This window comes from Pterocles gutturalis, unplaced genomic scaffold (genome assembly GCF_000699245.1).
Source record: "Pterocles gutturalis isolate BGI_N339 unplaced genomic scaffold, ASM69924v1 scaffold32836, whole genome shotgun sequence".
Taxonomy (NCBI): Eukaryota; Metazoa; Chordata; class Aves; order Pterocliformes; family Pteroclidae; genus Pterocles; species Pterocles gutturalis.
In genome coordinates, this window is record NW_010104151.1 from 33,536 (window position 1) to 54,175 (window position 20,640).

The window sequence follows — 20,640 nt, forward strand, 5'->3', positions numbered from 1 at the left end:
GGATTATTTTGGATCGGTGTTACCACTTGCATGCAGGCTAACTAATGGAATCACAAACCTGTAACAGCACCAGCGTGCTGAGAGTCCACACACACACTCATTCTCTGCAGGGATACTCACTCTTGAAAATGCAGCTATGGAAGCAAGACAGTGTCAGAGCTGTGATTTAGATTTTTACTTTAGCGTGCTTACTCCAGCCCCTCCTACTTGGTGCAAAGTTAGTAAGGAAAAAGACTTGGAAAGCCAAAAAACTACACATAACTCCTTACTGATTCAACTGCTAGAAGCATTTTCCTGCCAAACAGAACCCTCAAATATGCTCCCACTCATACAAGGCATTAATTCAAGTTCAGTATTTGCAAGGGCTGTAAAAGGTTTTTCACACACCTACTCCAAAAAGAAGTGGAATCCTAGGAATGAGCATGCCAATTCAAGAGAGTCAACAAGTTTTGCAACAGCTAGCTAGCATAATGCGTTATGTAAAATAAAAAAAAAAAAAAAGGCAGATTCCTTTAACTGTTTAACTTAAACGGAAGCATTTATCAAAGCCGTATTTCAGTGAATGTACTGAAAGCATTGTGAACCAGCACAAGAACTATTTTTGCAGTTATTTCTCTCAGAAGGCAGAAATAACCAAGTGACTTCACTTTACAGAGCTGGTCACTCAAAGAGAAGGATCTGTTTACACTTACACTGAACATTAAGGAAATGTTTTCCCAACTAAAAATGGCATTGAAGTTTTCAGATGAGCTATTCTGGGGCGCTGGGGGATGGATCCTTTGCTCCAAACTTTCAGGACTTACAAAAGTTGCATCATTCACAGTTTTTATTTCAGGGCTTACAATTATACTAGTGTGCCCACCCCATATTTCAGCATCAGACAAAACAGCACTGATAATCTGGTAGGATTCAGGGGAAAAAATGCAAAGTGAAACTTACCTTTCCGTGGACACTGCTAATATTTGCCTTTCTTGTTTTTCCAGAATTCAAGTAACAAAACTGTACATACAACCCTGCAAATCCAAATGCATTGTAGGAGAACACATGGAGAGGAATCATTCCTGTGCTTTGACCATGTGCCAAGAAATTGCGCTAGGACACAGGAGCAATCTCCTACAATCAACATATACAGAACGTTCACCACAGATAATACAGATAGGTTTCTCAGATTAGCAACTACGGTACTGAAAAGAAATGCATTTTGCTCAGAAAGAACACACACGCTTCATGTAGGTTCTTTATTAAAAAAAAAAAAGTTACAAATCAGAAAAACTTGAGTGGAATTAAGGTAGCAAAGTATTTTATAAAAATAATTTTCCAAAGCATGTATGCTGCAAGAGCCTGACCCAATCCTCTCTCACAAGGTAAACTTTGTTTACAAGATTTAAATCACAATAGCCAGTTCTACTTCATGAAATGGGCTTCTCTGAAGCCTGAATTGACAGCCTGTGACATAAGTTTAATATCATCTCATTTATTACAATAACTTTTTTTCAGAAATGAGTAACCTGTTTTTTTTCCCCAGCATTACACACCTGGGCATCTCCATAAACTGAGGAAAATTAAGAATAGGGAAAAAGGAGCAAGATAAAAATAACCTGAAATATGTATTTGCAAAAGAAGTTATTAAGTTATGGGAAAAATAAGTAGTTGATAAATGAGGAAGCAAGGTGCCTTTTTTTCCCCCCTCTCAGCCTTCTCAGGAGAATGGCAGCTTAGTCCTCCCTAAAGAAAGCTCCATGGAAAAAGGAGTTGAATAAAACTCACAGCAACTCCGAATTCCAACTCCAGCCTACCTCCTTTGAAATATACAATCTTTCTTATAGTTATTTATGCCTACTGCCCTCAGCCATCCAGTCTCTAAAATGCTTCTCCATCAAGCTTCTGGCTTTCCAGTCACCAGCATTTACAGTGGGGATGATCTTCTGTGGCTTCAACCATTGAACAAAACGCTTCATTTCCAGGTAACTGCTGTGTTCACTGTAAGGAATCCCTGAAAGGAAACAAATCACAGTGACCTGTCAGTCTACTTAGCTTCCTGCCAAAATACTTTTGCAAGCCTTCCAGCTAAGAAATACTTTAGATAATACTTTTTAAAATTCATATTGGAGATCTAAAATATGCAGACAAGGTAAAACAAAACCCCAGATCTTCCTCTGGAAAAATTACCTTGCATTAAGTTACCAAGTCATTCATCAGTGCAAACTGAGTAGCACCAGGCATTTGGTTAAATGAATGTTAAAATTTTAAGAGACTCAACTCCACCCACCAATACAAACTGAGAGGAAGACCCACAGGCTCTCAATTAGTTAGATATGAAATGAAATCTTGGCTCTGGAACTGCATCAGTTCATCAGAACACCAGCAAGATTTCATCCCTGAAGCCTCCACATCTATCAGATAAAAGCCTTTATTCGCAAGAGGAGAACAGGAGCAAAATGTATGTAAAAATCTGCATTTACAGTGTTCTGGATTACTCAGTTCACAGATCTCTCCTGCAGAGATCCATCTGTTCAGTTTCTCAATGAGTTATCAGAAAAAGCATTGGTTACAATGAACAGCAGGAGCTCCCAGAATAAAAATATGAAAAGCATCCACACAAGTTAAATGCAATGAATCTTTACGACTCTTATACCATATATGGTGATCTTTCCTCTTTTCTGAGGTTTGATATCCACCAGAGAAAGGCATGAATCAGAGTAGGTCCACCCAGTAGGTTTGAAAGCCAGAACTTGATCAAAATTCTCAGAAAACTTATTCAAGTGATCTTGCAAGCCCTGTGAAAAGAATATAGCGTACACTAAATCCTTAAATAGCTCAGTGGTCTAAAGGTTGGAGATCTCATGACTTCAGACTAAATTTTATTTTCATGTTTTTATATGAACTTTTTTATTTTAAATACCACTTGCCTTGAAATTATTAGTGATAAATATTTACATTTGCAGAGCACTTGTACCTCAGGATCATAATTGCTTCATCTGAAAAAGCACATATTAACAGCAATGCATTACAGATCAGAACACATAGGCATAATCACGTCCTCCGATAGATCTGGCCCCCTAAGTAGTTCATTTCCTCCTCTCAGCTGGAGGTCAGCACTTGTGCAGCTGAGTGGCAATAAAAGATGGTGAAAGCCAGCTTCAGTGCAAAATATTCTGGTTAATTTAAAGTGCCACTGACATCCTGACATCTGCTTACACCCAGAAGCGCTCAGAGTTCATTAAGCAAGCTACCCAAAAAAATTGCAGCAAGACAGTGTGTGAGTTTATTTATCTGAGCGCTAAACCATGTTTTACCATATCTCCATTCATGATAGGAAGGAAACCACCTCTCATTTCTTTGCTCTAAAAAATTTAACTTGAAAATATTCCCAAGTTGGCTAAGTTAGCCTTCAGTGTTGTTTAACTAAGACTGGGAAAAGGATGAAAGGGAAGTATAAAGAATGTACAATCCTATTCCTGGATGAAGTCAGTATTATTTCAAAGCAAAAATAGAAAAATCAATTTAACATGTCCCGTATAAAATCTTAAAGGCATATTCTCCATTTGAAAGCCCTACAAGATTACAGAACTCAAAATCATAGGCGTTTTATCATCAGAAAGGAATACAAAAAAACTGATTAAGAAAGGGGGGGAAAGAGGGATGGATAGACTGTGGCTGAACACTAACGAACCTGTCAGACCCTTGAATAAGAAGGGAAGCAGAAAGTTGCCTGTGACACTGCCACATTTAACAGCACTTTCAGTACAATGTCCAGTAGCAACATACTGAATCCATCAAACTGGGCACATTAAGAACAAGAAAAAACCCTACCACCACATGCTTCATTCCACAACAGAAACTGGCTAGCCACCATGACTCTGCAAACGTTCAGTCCTCACTAGATTAAAGATACAACTGTAGCAATCATTCTCCTTCGTACTTCATTTTAGAAAGATTAATATATTTTAAGGTAATTATTCATATCTTTGCTCTCCTTGCTTTGATTAAATGTAAATACAATTTCAAGTACAATGATTATGATATTAACCAATGCTAAACTCCTTTCAAATTTTGTTATAAATCAAGTGTGCAACATTCACATTAAGGATTCAATTCCAGTCTCACCAAAAAATATTTGTGCATTTCAATCATAGGCACTTTTGAAAATCTCACCTCGGTGCTAGTACCAGACATTAATGAGCTAAGAAGCATAGAAGAGGCACACAGACCTGAAGACCCCACTTCTCTGGAAGTCTTGAAGCCTCAAGTTTTGACTGTTACAAAAAAAATTATTTGTTCCAAAAGAACCATGCATGTATTTTAGAAAAGATGTCCTCTTTCCATAAAACAAATTACTACAGTGCTTGTTTATAACAAATCCACTTTAAATACACATTCCATTTTCTTTTTCTATTTCTTTAACCAACACGGCTCTAAATCTTCATCCTTTTAAAATGGAAAATATATTTCATTGCTAAATCAACCTCTTTCAATCACCATGACAGACTGTTACCTACAGTGTCGCTAAAGTCAGCAGTACAGGCAAACAGATTCCCGAAGGCAGGAGAAGACTCAAACATGATTAAAGAGTTAATTTACAATCAACCCCAACATCACTTAAGCTCATTTGGCTTATCCACGAACAGCTATTCACCAGTACACACAGCAATCCCTGTATTTTACTGAGTAAAACCAAGTACTGCAGTGAAGTACATCTATATAAAGTACACTGGCAATATTACAACAACTCACGTTTTATTTTATAAATATTTTTTTAAATCATACATAAAAATTATTTTTTAAAAATACGTAAATGTTATCCATTAAAAATATTCAGAACATTAATCTGAGTATGTCATCTCACTTTTGACCCAGCCAGCACCTGAAGGAAGATAGATACCAGCTCCTAATAAACAAACGTATTAAGAAAGCCAGACCCATAAATAGGAAAAAAACTAACAAACAAACAGAACTCCAACCAATCCAACAGCAATATGACACCACAAAAAACTTATTCCTCTGCCACTGTATTTTCGCTGCCTCTGAATTCCTGTGGTGATACCTGGCCAAGTATTCAACATAGGGCTGCTTTCATCCTAACTACAGATCGAGACAATCTATATGATTTTTAAAGCAGAAAAGATATCCTTTCTTCTCTAATTTGAACTTGTTTCTTCAACAGATTTTTGGGACAGTGACCCAACTCCTGATGCTGCAATAGAAAATTGCCCAGAATTCAATATTTAAATACATGTTTGAAGACAAAAAGTGATGGAAACATTCAAGCCATGTAGCACAGTTTCCCTCAGCCTAGCTGCATGCATACAGAAAGGCGCACGTCTTGACACAAGACAGCTCAAGCAGGAAAGGGACACACACCGTCCATTACTGTCACCAAATTTTTGGCCAAGTGAAAATCTAGGGTGTAGCACATATTCTGAGGATTCTGTGGGTTTACAAAAATCATCTTTCAACCTGTCAAAAAAACCCATTCACTGATCCACCTGTTTTTCGTAGTGGATTTAACACAATTATGGTCACTATTCATTTTTGTTTGCTTCAGTTCTAGGCAGAAGTACCAACATTAGTCTTTAGACTCGGGTAACTAGGGGAAAGACAGAGAGAAGCTACTGTACCTTTCTAAGCATCTGTGGTTTTTAGGTGAATGATGTTCTCTGATGAATCAATACAGTGTTTATAAATCATATACAAACAGCTAAGCTGATAGTTCACAAATAATAAAACAGCTGACTCCAAAATGAAAAAACATGCTTGATATTATTCCTGAAAATCAACACTGAGAAAAGCAGATTTCAGATAGCCTCAAAACTGGGATTAAACAGGTGGACAATGCCACCAAAAGGAAAAAATATTCACAACATAGAGATTTGTAAAAATACTAAAATTCATGAATATGCATTCAAATAAATATCAGTTTTATTAAAAAAAAAATCCCAACATTTTCCAGCACTCAATGATCAGGGAAAAAAAAAAACCCTGATCACAGCAGACAGCCAGTAAACAAGGAAGTACACACAGGAGCATCTCAAAACCATTAACTAATTTCCTTTCTGCTCCAGTAGAAATGAAAGCCATGCGCATCCAGCTTTAGTCTTGGGAGCAGTCAGCTAGGGAAGCACGGAAGGTTTCCTCAGGCAGGCACAGTTTTATCAAGTTACCACAAATGAGGCTTCAGCTGTGGTAAGCACACATAGCTTATGCACCTTTTTTTTTTGTTGTTCTTTAGAAGCAGACCAGAGAAGTTTTTCAGTAAGACAAGGTAAAAAAAAATCATGCATACAGTATGATAGAAGTATACACAGAAGTATCAAGCCTGGAGCACAGACAGGCTTGGGGTTTTGGTTTTTTTTTTTTTTTTTTTTTCTATTAGTGAACAGTGTAACAAGAAAAAAAGGGTATAAAAATAGGGCTTCTAGGAGATAGTATAACATACCATCAGGGTTTGGCTATTTGCATTCTACTAAAAACACAACTGATGCACAAGATCACAGATGTACTCAACTTACTAAATAAGAACTGAATTTGAGCTTTTGATTGAGAATACTCCCAGAAGAATTTCATGGATTTGTAGGTTCGCAGCTGAAACTACACAAGCAGGAAATTAGCCCAAATTAAGAAGCAGGATTGTGTTTCCGAGTGGGGCTAGGGATCAAACAAAACAGAAGAGGTAGGAGAGACACAGAAGCTAACGAAGGCATTGGCATTTAGTGATGAGGATCACTAAGAAATTACGGATTTCCCAAGAATAAGCCAGTAATTCAGGACAAAACCTGTATAATCCAGCACAAAACACACAACCGGAAATGATGGCATGAACTTTTACGTGGTCTGTAAAAACACAATTATATCAGTCAACATTCTTTAACTAGAATGAGATTACAAGTGATCAGATAACTTACTCTTAAAAATATTGTCTTTTCTGAGTGCATGTTCACTATGCTGCTGGAGCAGAAATAAGATAAATTGTCATATGAACTCATCTTTAAGCATTTAACATTCACTGCTGATACTACGTTCCACCTGGGCATTCACCTAGCTACTGGCCTCACTGGATGTCTAGCACTCTGGAAGGCTACCTGGCATGCCTCGCTTACATGGACACAAAATTACTGGTGACAGCATGAGACCACATTCCAACAACTCTACATGTGAAGTCAAAGCCCCAGTATGGAGGGCCACGGCTGTTACACCAGGACTCTTGTCCAAGAGATCACTGTGTCTTTAATCTTTCCTGGCCCTTTCCAGGGTCCAGGCATTGCTTCTGGCACGCTGGGGATTTTCCTAGAACCTCCTAATCTTCAGAGATGAGACCCTCCACATGATACAACTGCCCCTCTCAGAGAAATAAGGCTGTCTAGATACCCTTGTAGTATAATTACACCCTCTGCCTGAAAGTCCAGCTATGTCAGTACTCCATATGTTCTGGGACACTTGACAGAAGAATCACATAACAACACAAAAATCTGCAGAAGAAACTAAAAATATATTAGTGTTTAAGACAACACAACACATTAAAAATAAATCCGTACACGTTCCATTACTCATTTTCTGCCCCACCATGGAAAAGATTACAGAACAACATAAAACATTAAGATATTAAGTTCCATCTCCTGCAGCTCCCATTCAGATCATATAGCCTCTTTCTGTCCTTTTTAGGACAACTCTGACCTTGACTGGTCCTACAGCTAAATACCATCTTGCTCTGAAGGATTTGCTTGAGATGGCACAGCAGGCCTGAAACAAAGCAGAAAAATGAATCCAGGCCCATAAGGCCTAAGCAACCACTGTTTTGCTCTTTCTTCCAGATTACCCTTAATCTAGAGCCAGCTGCTTTGCCTCCATGCCATTTTGTATTTTGTAGTCTACTTAGAAAATTTTTCTTTCCCTCTAGGAATTAGTCACCTTTCCTAACTAAGAAATCCTTACAAAAACTCTCAACAACAAAAACTCACTGTCTCAAATCTCAACTGAAACATGCACTTGAAGCTAATTTAGATGAAATAATGTCTTAAAAGCCAACCGCATCCTGGGATGCATCAAAAGAAGCATGAGCAGCAGGTCAAAGGAGGCGATTCTCACCCTCTACTGCACTCTCATGAGACCCCACCTGCAGTGCTGCATCCAGCTCTGGAATCGTCAGCACAATGGCCTGTTTGGAGTGAGTCCAGAGGAGAGCCACAAACATGATCAGAGGGCTGGAGCACCTCCCATATGAAGACAGGCTGAGAGAGTTGGGGTTGTTCAGCCTGGAGAAGAGAACTTATAGCAGCCTTCCAGTACCCGAAGGGGGCCTACAGGAGAGATGGGGACGCACTTTTTATCAGGGAATGGAGTGAGAGGACAAGGGGTAATGGGTATAAGCTGAAAGAGGGTAGATATAGGTTAGATATTAGGAAGAATTTTTTTCCTGTGAGGGTGGTGAGGCAGTGGCCCAGGTTGCCCAGAGAAGCTGTGGATGCCCCATCCCTGAAGGGGTTCAAGTCCAGGCTGGATGAGGCTTTGAGCAACCCGATCTAGTGGAGGGTGTCCCTGCCCATGGCAGGGGGGTTGGAACTTGATGATCTTTACGGTCCCTTCCAACCCAAACCATTCCACGATTCTATGTTTCTATGAAAATAAACTGGTTTACTTGCTTTTGCTACAAATATTAGAGAAGACTGTGTGTGGAAAAACCAAAGCATGTGTATGAGGTGTCCTTCCATTCCCTCAATGTGTGTATCTGTTTATGTTTGAGTTTTCATTTTCAGGTATCCTTAATCCCCATGTATATCTTCAGCACAGGAGAGAGAATATTATTTTAAAAGATGAAAATATGATTATAAATATACGGAAATTGAACTGAAAGGAACATGGAGAACTCTATTCCTATCAAGCACCAGACTGGAAGTTGGCCATGTTCAAGGACTGTCTCAAAATAGAGACACTCACAGGCACAAAATCCTTTTAGTCTCTTCCCACATCATACTAGGTAAAAGACAGGCTGAAAACAGGGACTCCATGTCACAATTGCTAATAGCACAGATCCTGCAGTCATTACATACATCTACTTCAAAAAGGCCTGCAAAGAGCAAGCCTTTGAACAAACTTCATCATATCGTGTACAAGCACCGCCTTGAAGTGAAATTACACCTTCTGCACATCATGTTTGGAGACAGATATTAATGTTTAATTGCATTTCATTTTCAATGTATTGCTACATGTCAAAACTTTACCAAATAAATATGATCTGACAGGAGGTTAAAAGCACCAAACACCACACTAGTTGGGAGGAGCCAACAGCAAGATTAGCCAGCAGACTAATCACAGAGTATATTTTCTTAACTTACCTTAAAATTAATTTGCATCATGGGAAGAACGTGAAGCAAAGTACTGTCCCAGTCCACACTGATGAGGGAATCAACAGCTGCTGACTCCAAGCACTGCAGTGTTTTGTACTTATCGCGGGACACACTTGCTTTTGAGCCCAGAACTTCAGCAATTGCTTTAGGATTAATTGGGAAGAAATCAGATAAAGAAAATTATAAGAGTTCATTTTTTTTTTAATTCTTTTGGAGATATTGCTAATTGTTGCAGTGGATCATTTTTACTACTGAAAAAAAAAAAAAAAAACATATCCAGCAGGATACAGCGTTTCATATTGTAAAATTAAATTAAGACAAGAAACCTGTAATGGCCGTTAAAAAACTTTGGCTCCTACCTTTTAACACCAGAATTTGGTATGACAATTGGAAACAGAAAAACAGAAGTACAGTTATAAGTTCTAAGTCATATTTCTTTGGTATAATGTTACCAAGGTGAACCAGTATTTATTTCAAAGAAGCCAGAAACATGTGCAGTTTTTGGAATACATGACAAAAGGCCCACATTAAATACAGACTAAATTTCAGTGACAGTAAGTCTTGTATTGACGATGTGAAATATACTCAAAAGCACAAGCAGTACACAGCTGCCTGCTCTAGAGAACACATTTGGGCAATCAAGCTGGTTCCTAATGTTGTGACTGAGCAACGCATGTGACACAAGATTTTCATTAAGTCAGAAAAGAAGTGTTTTGGTTTGGGAAAAGCTTTGTTAAAATTGATTAATTAAAATTGATTACTATAAATATTTAGGAAAATAGGTAATATAAACCTGGAAGGAAAAACTGGTAGCAAAACAGAAGTTTAAGAATATTATATCCCTTTGCTCTTTCTTGACAACATGAGATTATTAACACCAAAAATGTCATAAAGACCTCATTTATGTTTTTTTAACTGCCATTAGCAATTTTCTCACCACAAACAATTAAATAGGTTAATTCATTTAGTATCGAAATTGGCCTTCTGTATATTCAGTGGGTTTGTAAACATGGTAGAAAAATATTTCTTCCAGATAGTTAACACTTATAACTAGAAAACTAAATCCTAGCAGTAGGATTATTAAATACATCTATTTACACAATATCTGACCATCGAGACAATACGACACTTTACATCTTCAAGAAAAACATCTTTTAACACTCAAGATATTTATTTAGTTATTTGATTCAGCACACTTCTTTTACATACCTAAAAATACTTTTTCTTTTCCAATGGAATAGGTGCCACAGACAACTAGAGTACGCGGGTTTAAAGTCACTGTCTCAAAGGCAGTATTGACAGCAAACTGGATAACCTCTTGTTGAGAAGGAAAAGTGTATTCAGGACTACAGTATCTGGGGCATGAAAACAAGATACATCACTTCATTACACAAGATAGAAGACATCTGAATTTACCAAGAAGGCCCTCAAAACTGCATGCATACAATAACAAAGTAATGAAGTTATTCTTCTGTGTAATAGAAATCTACTTGCAATCTATTTATTAGAAACCACTGAGGTGCCCAGATGAAACTGTTGCAATAAAATTTACTTTGAGCATATTGGTCTTTTCTCTACAACTATTCACTTGTCAGACACTGACACTCAATTCTGCAGTGTTTTTCTCTACAAGTACCAAGTGCTCTTTCAAGCAAGATATTTGTGTCACATACTAATTACATCCTTATGTCTATTTTGGTGATGCACATAAACCATAACATAAGGCATTATTCATTCAAGGAAACATATGGAACAGAAATAAAAGACTGCAGCTGGGCATTAGTCATCATACACAGAAAAACAATTTTATAAACATGAGTCAGAGAAAAGTCTAATGAAAACCTAGAGAACTGATTTAACCATTTGGCATTCTTTCACACTTTGAATTCCCCCACACCCTTTTTCATAATAGAGTTAAATTCCACATAAAACCAGTGTTCCATGAACCTCTTGTTTTAGAGATGAACACTCAATGCATGAATTTTAGCACCCAGAATTGAATACCACTTATAAATAGTAAGGCTGTCTCAGCAAATACTTTACCATCTTTTTCACTACCCACTTTTATTCTCTCATGTAACAGCATAACAGATGAACAAGCCAGACATACATGGACTTTCAACAAATATCTGATTTTATTCAACACTAAGTAGAGCTAACAAGTGTTAAAACAGTAATGTCAATTATACTTACATTTATTTGGTTCATATAAATTCATACTAAACTGAAAAGAGGGTTATATTGAAAAAAAAAAAAATAATCAAACACTACTTACGTGGTATCAAGGTAAAGGGTATGGACCTGTTGACCAACCAAAGCAGGGTAGCGCTCCATAGAGGGATCTGCCCTGAAGTCTCCTGTGTGCAGAATAACAGTTCCACTGGGTAGATAGAAAAGGATCATTGTTGCACCTGGACAACTGAAACAAACAAAAAACCCCATACAAATTATGTTCCTTCTCTATACCAATATACACACTATAAATATATATGTACTGTAGAAATTCATGATTTCTAAAGGAACTCCTGAGCTAACCTTATGGTCATATACTAGCTGGACTTGAGCTGGAGGGAAGAAAAAAAACACACCAACAATAAAGTAATCAAGCATTAATTGCCTTTTTGGGATGCTCTGTCTTCTAGGTATGACAAAGATACTGCCTCAGTTGCAATCTCTGCGGTCCTATTACTTGATTTGAAAGGGAAACAGCACACCAAAAGGAAGCAGCATTCTTAATCAGTAGCAACAGAGGTGTACGATTGCAGATGCACCTTCATTTCTGCAGGACTTACTGAAGCATTTTCTTTTAAATTCTATTTGCAGATTTTAAACATTATCCTCCATCCAGAATTCCCTGCTTATAAATACAATCCTCCTATTGGCTACAGCGAATCCACTGCACCTTCCGCAGTTCCTCACCAAAGCTGTCTGAAGGGCAAGTGCTCAGACTGGAAAACCAGAGTGGGACTATTTCAGGCATGAATCATCTGTAAAGGGTAAATGAAATCTCAGAAAATAAAAGATTTGGTGAACTCTCCAAGAAGTTGAACTTTTTACCCAAGGTTTATATGCCTTTTAAACTGAAGCAGCAGATCAGAGACACAAACAGGAAAAATGAGAAGTGTCCAAATTACATAAGCAACAAGGCTTCCTTCATTCCCAGAAAGGGTTCTCAAAGGACTTAATGGAATCTTATCTCTCCGACTATAAACAAATCCTAAGATAAGTAATATTCAAACCAGCTGTGACACAGTGCTGTGTTTCAATACATACTTCAGGGAAGGAACTTTTTCTCTAGCCCATAGCCAAATAAGGTACCAAGAAGTAGACCGGCAAGAGCACAGGGCTGGAAGTCAGGTGCTACTGAACTTTAGATCCAGCATTACCACACAGTGCCAGTGTAAAGTTGGACAAAAATCTCATCCTTTATCACCGAATCCAGCAGAAGTCTTGTCACACATTTCAACAGGCTTTTCTTTAAAGTTCGGTTTTCAAAATGCTGGCTAGGTTTTGTCTCTCCCGGGATCCAAAGTACCACATTTTTCTTTATGTGAAGATTTCACTATCTTCAGTTGAAGCTAAAGGAACCTAACATATCTGACGATCAAATTTAGGATGTTCCCAACTAGACACCAAAAACTAAAGTGTCCAGACCACCAGAAAAATTATTCAACCTCTCAACAAGCTTAAAAATTATGGAGCTATGCGTGGTTAACACTATGTACTCATTGCAACCAAAAAAAAAAAAAAAAAAAAAAAAGTTAAGCTAAAATTATCAAAAAAGCCTAAGTTTCATTTTCAAAAATAAATGACTATTTGAAAAGCTAACTACATGAAAGAAATTTAGGCTTCTACATGCCTAATTCACTTCTGAAGTGAAAATGCAAGTTACTAAGCCAAGTCTGGAATGTGAAGTATTTTCACCCTTATGTTTTCAGATCCACTGAAACCTAAAATTCATTAAAATATAAACGGTATCTGTACAGATATTTATCTTTAAATATTCCACAACAAATGCAATGATACATACTGATTGGCATCGAGCAACACCACTTTGATCCCATTCACTGTACATTCTGTGTCCATTGGCAGCACGTGGATGTACTCCTCTTTGACTCGAAGTTTGCTCTTCACCAGGTTCCCAGTTATCTGTAACAGGGAAAGGATTTAATATGGAATAGAAACAAAAATCTAAAAAAAGCTTTTGTTTATTTTAGAAACAAAGGCGCTCAAAGCCAGACTGTCTGGCTTAGTGAGAAACTATGAGATCCTGGGTATAATCAAGCCTTTCAGTAGCATTTTAGCTCTCAAAAAGCAAGCCGGAAAAAAGCTGTCTTTAAAAAGCTTTCTAAAAGTCTGTCAACAAGCTATGGATTGGAATCAGAGAGGAGGCAAACAAGGGGGAATAACATCTGTTACAGACTGCCAAGTCAAGAAGAGGAGGTGGGCAAAGCCTTTTTTAAACAACTGAAGAAATTTCTAGGTCACAGGCCCTGGATCTTATCACAGAGGACTGCAGTCACCCCAATACCAACTGGAAGTACAACAAGGGACACCAGCATTCCAGGAGACTTGGAAAGTAAATCAGAAATAGTTTTTTGATGCAGGTGCTGGATGGGTTACTAGGCAAGGTGCCCCACCATGTTATGAGTAAAGAGGAGTTCGTTGGGCATAGGATAGCTAATGGCAGTCTTGGCGATTCAGCAGCCTGAAGCACAGGACACAGAGAACCAGGCTAAAACACCTCCACATACATCATGTGGAGGAGAGATTGCTTAAATTGGATCTAATTTCAGACTTCCATCACTTGAATAGTTATAGAGAAGATGGAGACAGATTCTTCTCCATGATGCACACAAAAAGAACAAGCTTGAGTTGTAAAAAGGGACATTTCAATTCTGTATTTGGAAATAATTTCAGAGTGGGTAAGCACAGCAACAGGTTGCAAGGAGACATAGTGGAATCCATGCTGTTTTCAAAATTTGACCACCAAAGGCTCTCTGCAGTCTGTCTGGTCTAACATCAAAGTTAGATAGGCATTGTGGAAGAGATTGGACTATATGACCCGCAGAGATCCTTTTAAACCTGGATTTTTTCATGGTATCTAGACAGGGAAGTTTCACTATTCTTCTTCATCAGTCAAAGGAGGGTAAGAATTTCTTAGAAGGGAAACCCAGACTCCCCTGTACCTATCCACTGTGCTTAACCGACCCAACAATGGAACCTCTGATCTTCTATTTACTTTCATCAGTACAAAAGTGATTATAGTTGCATATGGATTTGATAAGATAAGGAAATAAGGAAAACCTTACCTTATTACAGTAGATTGGAAACATGAAGTTTTTTGTCAGCCCACAATAGTGATCAGAGTGAAAGTGAGTAAGGAAATAAGCTGTGCAGCCTTCAATTTCTCCATACTGGAAGGCATCAACTGTAAAACCAGTTCCTTCAGCAAAAAGGGAAGAGAAGCCAGTCAGTAAACATGCATAGTTCAGAACTAGTTTCTAATTAGATGTTCTTTTTGTTCTTTTTTATTTCTTTCAAATTAGAAGGTAAGACAGTTAAACTGCATACAACTGAAGGAGCCATGTAAGATGAGCATAGTTTGCGTGTGAGTCAATAGACACAAAGATTTTCTCTTGTTAAAAGAAAAATTTTAAGAAGTGTCCATACACAAATACCTTCACAGGCCTCCCAAACCTGTTGATCAGCTGCCATGCTACACAGATGGCAATTGGTTAAGCAAATAAAACACACTTATCTGCATTCAGCTGGTATTTTTGAAAGTTCATGTAGACTAAAATCTAACACCAACATCTTAACACAAAATAAAACAGGTAACATTTTGCAATAAAAGTGCAATTTTTCAAATATTCTACATTCAATATGCCTTCTAAACCATGCTTCTACACAATTAATAAGCAAGCAACCTGTGGTCTTTGAATATATATGCTGACATAAAATGTGACTGATACGCCATCGTATGCTTTCATTGAGGCGCCATTTATACAAAGATGTTGCATAAAAGATAGACATATAGAAGATAGCCCTGTTCTCTGCAAATGTATTTTTTTTTAAAATGCAAACACACTGACAAATGGTGCTTTCACATTGGGTTATACTTTCTTAAAACCACGAAATAGCGCATAGAACTAATTCATCTGGTGACACTCAAACATTTTTCATTTCATGTTACACAAATTTCCCAGATCTTCTAGGAGAACTAGAAATAGCTCTATTTACTTGAGGCGAGAACTTCAAGTATTTGCAACTCCAAAAAACCATAGCAGTCTCCTAATTAAAAAATGACAAACCAAAAAAATCCCCAAGTGTTTGAGAGGTACCAGACTCAAAATTTCAGGGAGGCTGAATTATACCAGGATGTGGGGATAAACACGTATCATTAGCAACACAGAAAATACAGTCAAATATACTTCAAATGTGGTAAAAAAATCCAGAACAAAGATAATACAGATAATAACAAAGCCACTTTAAAAATGCATTGTAGGCACAGGAGTCTGCTATTCAAATCTATTATATATGGAAAATCCTCTAAGCCCATGGAACCCATGAGACTGGTATAATCCCACAAAAACTTACAGGTCCATCTTCAAGCAGCAGCTTCGCACTTAGGATCGCCCATATATTTCTATTTGGCTTCCTCAAATATCCACCTGAGACTAAACAATTCTGTAGTGGTAAATGGAACTGTGAAGATCTGAAGCTTTTTAAGAGTCTGATCCATCATCAGAGTCTTAAATTTATGGAATTGCTTGAGGAGATTCTGAGGAATACTTGGCTCAAACTAAACTCTTCTGCTTGATTTTCACTTCTTTGTTTTCACAGTTGTAGTAAATCATATTTCTAATACTATTGAATTTTAAATACAAAATTAAATTCAATTCTTTAACTTGGTGTATGGAAAAAATTGCTGTTGACAGTCCTATTTTCAGGCACAACTAAAGCGATGTCAAAGATTAAATTCAGGAATCAGGAGTGAATATTAACAAGTGATATATTCAAAATCATTTAAGAAAGTAGATCCATCTTTCAATACTGCTTATATTTTTTACTCTGTCAAAAATACTCAGAAGTCAGTCCTTGAAATAATTTTCCTGACAACTACTTCACTATTTTCAGCCATTGCTAACTCTGCAATTGGTTCTGCAATCACCTGCTTTTGGAGATCCGCACCTACACAACATTTTATCAACTTACATGGAAGAAAGAAAATTGATAATGAGCTGCAGCCTAAATGGTTATGAAGAGAGAAGAATACTGAAGCCTAAAATTAGGAAAAAAAACACAACAATCAAGCCAAAATTTGTTAACCTCTATAAAAAGCAACAGTTACCTCTCACCTGGTATTTTCTTGTAGAAAGGGCAGTGTTTTTTGCTTGTTACTTCACCTGGAGAAGGTAATTCTTTAAATTTTTTTCTCCACCTTCGTTGGCCACCAGAACTTATATCTGCAAAGGCTCCATTTTTACTTGAACTTTCTGTAACTGCTTCTGCATCTTCCACAGACCCTCCAGCTTTCCTTTTTTGCTGTCTGGACCTTTTTCCATTAGGAGTTACTGAACTTGATATCTGCTTTCCCTCACTCAAAGGCATCTCTCCTTTGCTTTCCTCTTTTACTTTGGGTTTTAACCCAAAGAAAACACCAATGTCCATTTGTTTGAGTTCTCTGGCAGAACTAGATTTGGTATTCATACTTGCTAAAGAAGGAGATGGTACTGTTTTGGAGATGGGGCTGGGAAAGCACAGTGCAGCTGTATTAAGATTTCCTTCTTTCTCCACTACTGACTGCAAACTCTCCTGGCGAGCTGTTCCTTCAATTGCATTGGAAGTCATTTTATCTCTATCAGTTAAAATGTTACCTGGGTCCCTCAAAACCTTATTTTTCTGTGCTAGAAGTGAACCAGCATCTTCTCTGACTAGCAGTGATGATGTCTCTGTAAAACTCACATATGCAGAATCCAAAGCACAAGCACCAGTATCTTCTGCCTCTGCAGCAGCTGAGGAAATCAATCCTGACTGTTCAACCTCCTCGCAATTAAAAGGTAAAGAGGATGCCCTGGCTAGCACCTCTTGCTGATGCTGATTACTTACACATGTTGAATTACAGAACTTTCTGTTCATGTGACTCTGAGAAACAGGTTTTATGTTATCATCTGGATGGTTCAATGTATTCACTTTGTCACAGTCTTTTTTTTTAATTACAAAATTTCCCATTTTGGTATGCTCACACTGAGGTTTCTGCTGTAAGAGAAGTCCATCAAATGTTTGAAATGCCACAGAATTAGATTCTGCATCTTCAAAGTTCCAGACTTTAAATAATTTATTTTGAGATATTTTTAGTTTCTTCTCCTCTTCCTCAGTTTCCTCTTCACTCTCCTCAAAAGTACTCAGTGGAGAATAAGAAATTTCACAGTCACTGAAGTCCGCTTTTGACTTTAGTAGACTTGGCTGATTTGTATCTTTCTGACTACACAGATCTCCTCTTGTTACATTTTCTTGAGAGGATGCAAAGTCATAAAATTCAAATTTACAACTACTATCTGTGGTCTGTGTGAGATGAAATGTCTGTTGAGGCTTTTGAACACCTGGAAAAGAGGAAGTTCTTTCACTGATTAGAGACTTCATTTGTGATGAAGTCTGTACCATCAACGTACAGTCATCATTTGGGATATTTTTTACATTATTAGATGTCTTATCATTCTGTGACATTTCCTCTACATGATTTGGGGAACAGTTGGGCTTTGCAGCAGAACATGTCATCTTCCCCTCCAAAGTGTTTGGTGAAGAGTTTACAAGATAATCTCCTGCCCTGCTTGCTGCAAGTAGAAAATGGCTGTAGCGCTTGTAGTGGGATGGAATAGTGGAAGTGCACAGTAAACCATCAGGACACTCTATGAAAACAGTTGAACAGAGAAGTACTGTTAATACTTTGCAAATATAATTGTCATAATTATTAAAATAAAACACATGACATGCAATTTAATAGCTTTTTCTTATAAATGCAGCTATTGAAGGACAGAAGGCACAAGTGAAAAGTAATTTTCAAGTTGCCAAGACCTCCTGCCCTGAGCTGGCTAGAAATGAGAATGTTTCCAACCTAAAACCACACAGCTGACGCTAATACAGCACTATGCCTGAATTAATACAGCCCTCTAACAACTAGAGTACTTAACCCTGTTTCAGTGCTATGTTAATATAATGATATGGCTTCTACTTTAGATTTGTCTCATGTACAAGCAATGAGCTCAGAGCAATAGCACTAGAGAAGGCCAACAGACACGTTTGTTTCAAAACAAACCAAATCTCGGTTCTGAATCAATCCGAAATTCCATTTCAAAATGCCTGCTGCGTTACACATTAATTTAAAAAAAAAAAAAAATGACGTATTTACTTACGTGAAAAAAATATTCAGGAGTCAGATGCCAGCAAAAAGAATCCATGGCTATTCTCTAAACTTTTTTTTGTTGAGTTTGCTAGCTTAATTATACATAAATCTATCAGAAGACTTTTTCATCTGTTAACTATGGGAGTAAGAGATGAAAATGAGTTGCTAATGCATCTGTCTTAAATTAAAACAACTGCCAAAATCAGAATTAACTGGCTCACATTCCACTGTTCCAAACACAAAACTTCAGTGAGTTACAAAAATGTAGAGGAAAGTGACTGTGTTACTCAAAGCAGCCTTTAATCAAGTTTCCTGACTGCCTACTTTCTGTTTTTCAAAAGTTATGGGTGTATTAAGAACATAAGTTGGATTCCTGGATCTGTTCAGACATAGTATTTCTCCACATGAAACTAGCAATTTGAATGAATCAGTTTTATCCCTCTTGTAAAGAACTCAAAAGAAAACTGTGTTATGATACAGAAAAAGCATACTGGCTCAAGGACTAATATTTCAAGTAAATTAGTCTAACAGACTGATTTTGGCTTCCAAGTGTCCATTGCCAACTGGACAAGCCACACAGCAACATGGATAAAAGATAATAAAACTTATACCTACGAAGAAAGAAATTCGGTGTCAGAACTGGCAGTCTCTTAATTGAAGGAGGTATTTTTTGCTGACACTGACTTTGTAATTGAAACAGCTTCCATTATTTTAAAATAGTAAATATGCACCTTCCATTTCTTCAATAAACTACTAAAACTGAAGCTTGATAAACAACCGTGAATCTTTATCATTGCTCTATGAAGTTTTGAGATTAGATTCTGATACAAGACTTTCATGTCAGATTTCCATGTTCCTCACAAAGAACCACAAACCTCATACAAAAAAATAATACTAATAAATGACCAGTAACAACATTCTAAAAATCATACTAATTACCATCTCAGATTTCTGAACTAAATACAAAAACCAAAGTTATAACAACGTTATGCGAGGAACCTTTAAAGCCTCTGAAGGCTTTTTTCTTACTCTGATCATACCTTTTTCAATGGATCCTGGGGCATCCAAGCATTCAGCTACATGCCATCGAGGCGTCTGGACCAACAGTAAAGAGAAGGGCATCTGGCAGCTTGGACAGTATCCTTCATGAACAGGCTTCCCATTTTCTAAGCTTTGTTCTGTCAGGCTACTCACACTTTCCTGCGAGTGCACACTACTGTCATCTTTACATTGATCTACATCTTGGTTTGGCCTTGACCTCTGCTCAGTCTTCTGAAGGGTATCAGTTTTGTCTACGGATTTTTTTTTATTTCTGTTTCTCTTGCTCTTTGGCCTGCACCTGCCATCACTCACTTTCTGCACGGGTGTAGAGATGCTCTCTGAATTACCCTGATGCTTTTTCTTCCTAATGGATTTGTACTCCCAAATGTCCTCTTCCAATAAAGCATCTTCAGACATGGCAACACATTAAATATTCTCTTTTCTTTTAAGCAACAGTTCACAAATGTACCTTTCCTTCCGCTAATACGTCTTCTCTTCCTTCCCTCCTTCACCACCTGAAGAAAAGCACCTGAACTCCATTTTAAAAAAGCAACAGTGGGCCACAAAGCAAACAGCAGTCCGTGTTGGGACAGAAGCATGGTGGATCCTATCCTAAAAATAACTTAATGAGCGAGTCTGGACGATGCAGAAAGACTTGCAGGGTCAGCCATTTCCTTCAGCTATCCCTCTGCCAGCACCCAACCCGGCCTCGGAAGGTGAAGCCCAGCTAGCCCCGCTCCCCCGACTGCCACCTCGCTGCCCCGAAGCAGGACGATTTTAAAAGAAAAGGACGGAGAGTTCAGCTACCCTGCCGGGAGTCACCACACGGCGAAGGCCGACACCGCCACGGCG

At 37.8% G+C, this 20,640-nt stretch overlaps 1 protein-coding gene across 1 annotated transcript; it reads right to left on the reverse strand.

The window, feature by feature from the left end:
• Window positions 1–1,724: 1,724 nt before the first annotated feature.
• Window positions 1,725–20,205, reverse strand: DCLRE1A (DNA cross-link repair 1A). The gene is made up of 9 exons (XM_010086968.1): window positions 19,788–20,205; window positions 16,703–18,253; window positions 14,654–14,787; window positions 13,372–13,490; window positions 11,617–11,760; window positions 10,551–10,696; window positions 9,330–9,484; window positions 2,636–2,777; window positions 1,725–1,993 (listed from the first exon to the last, which is right to left on the reverse strand). Exons 1-9 carry the CDS (start codon window positions 20,203–20,205, stop codon window positions 1,827–1,829), a joined length of 2,976 nt encoding a protein of 991 aa, XP_010085270.1. The 3' UTR covers window positions 1,725–1,826.
• Between the last annotated feature and the right edge of the window lie 435 nt (window positions 20,206–20,640).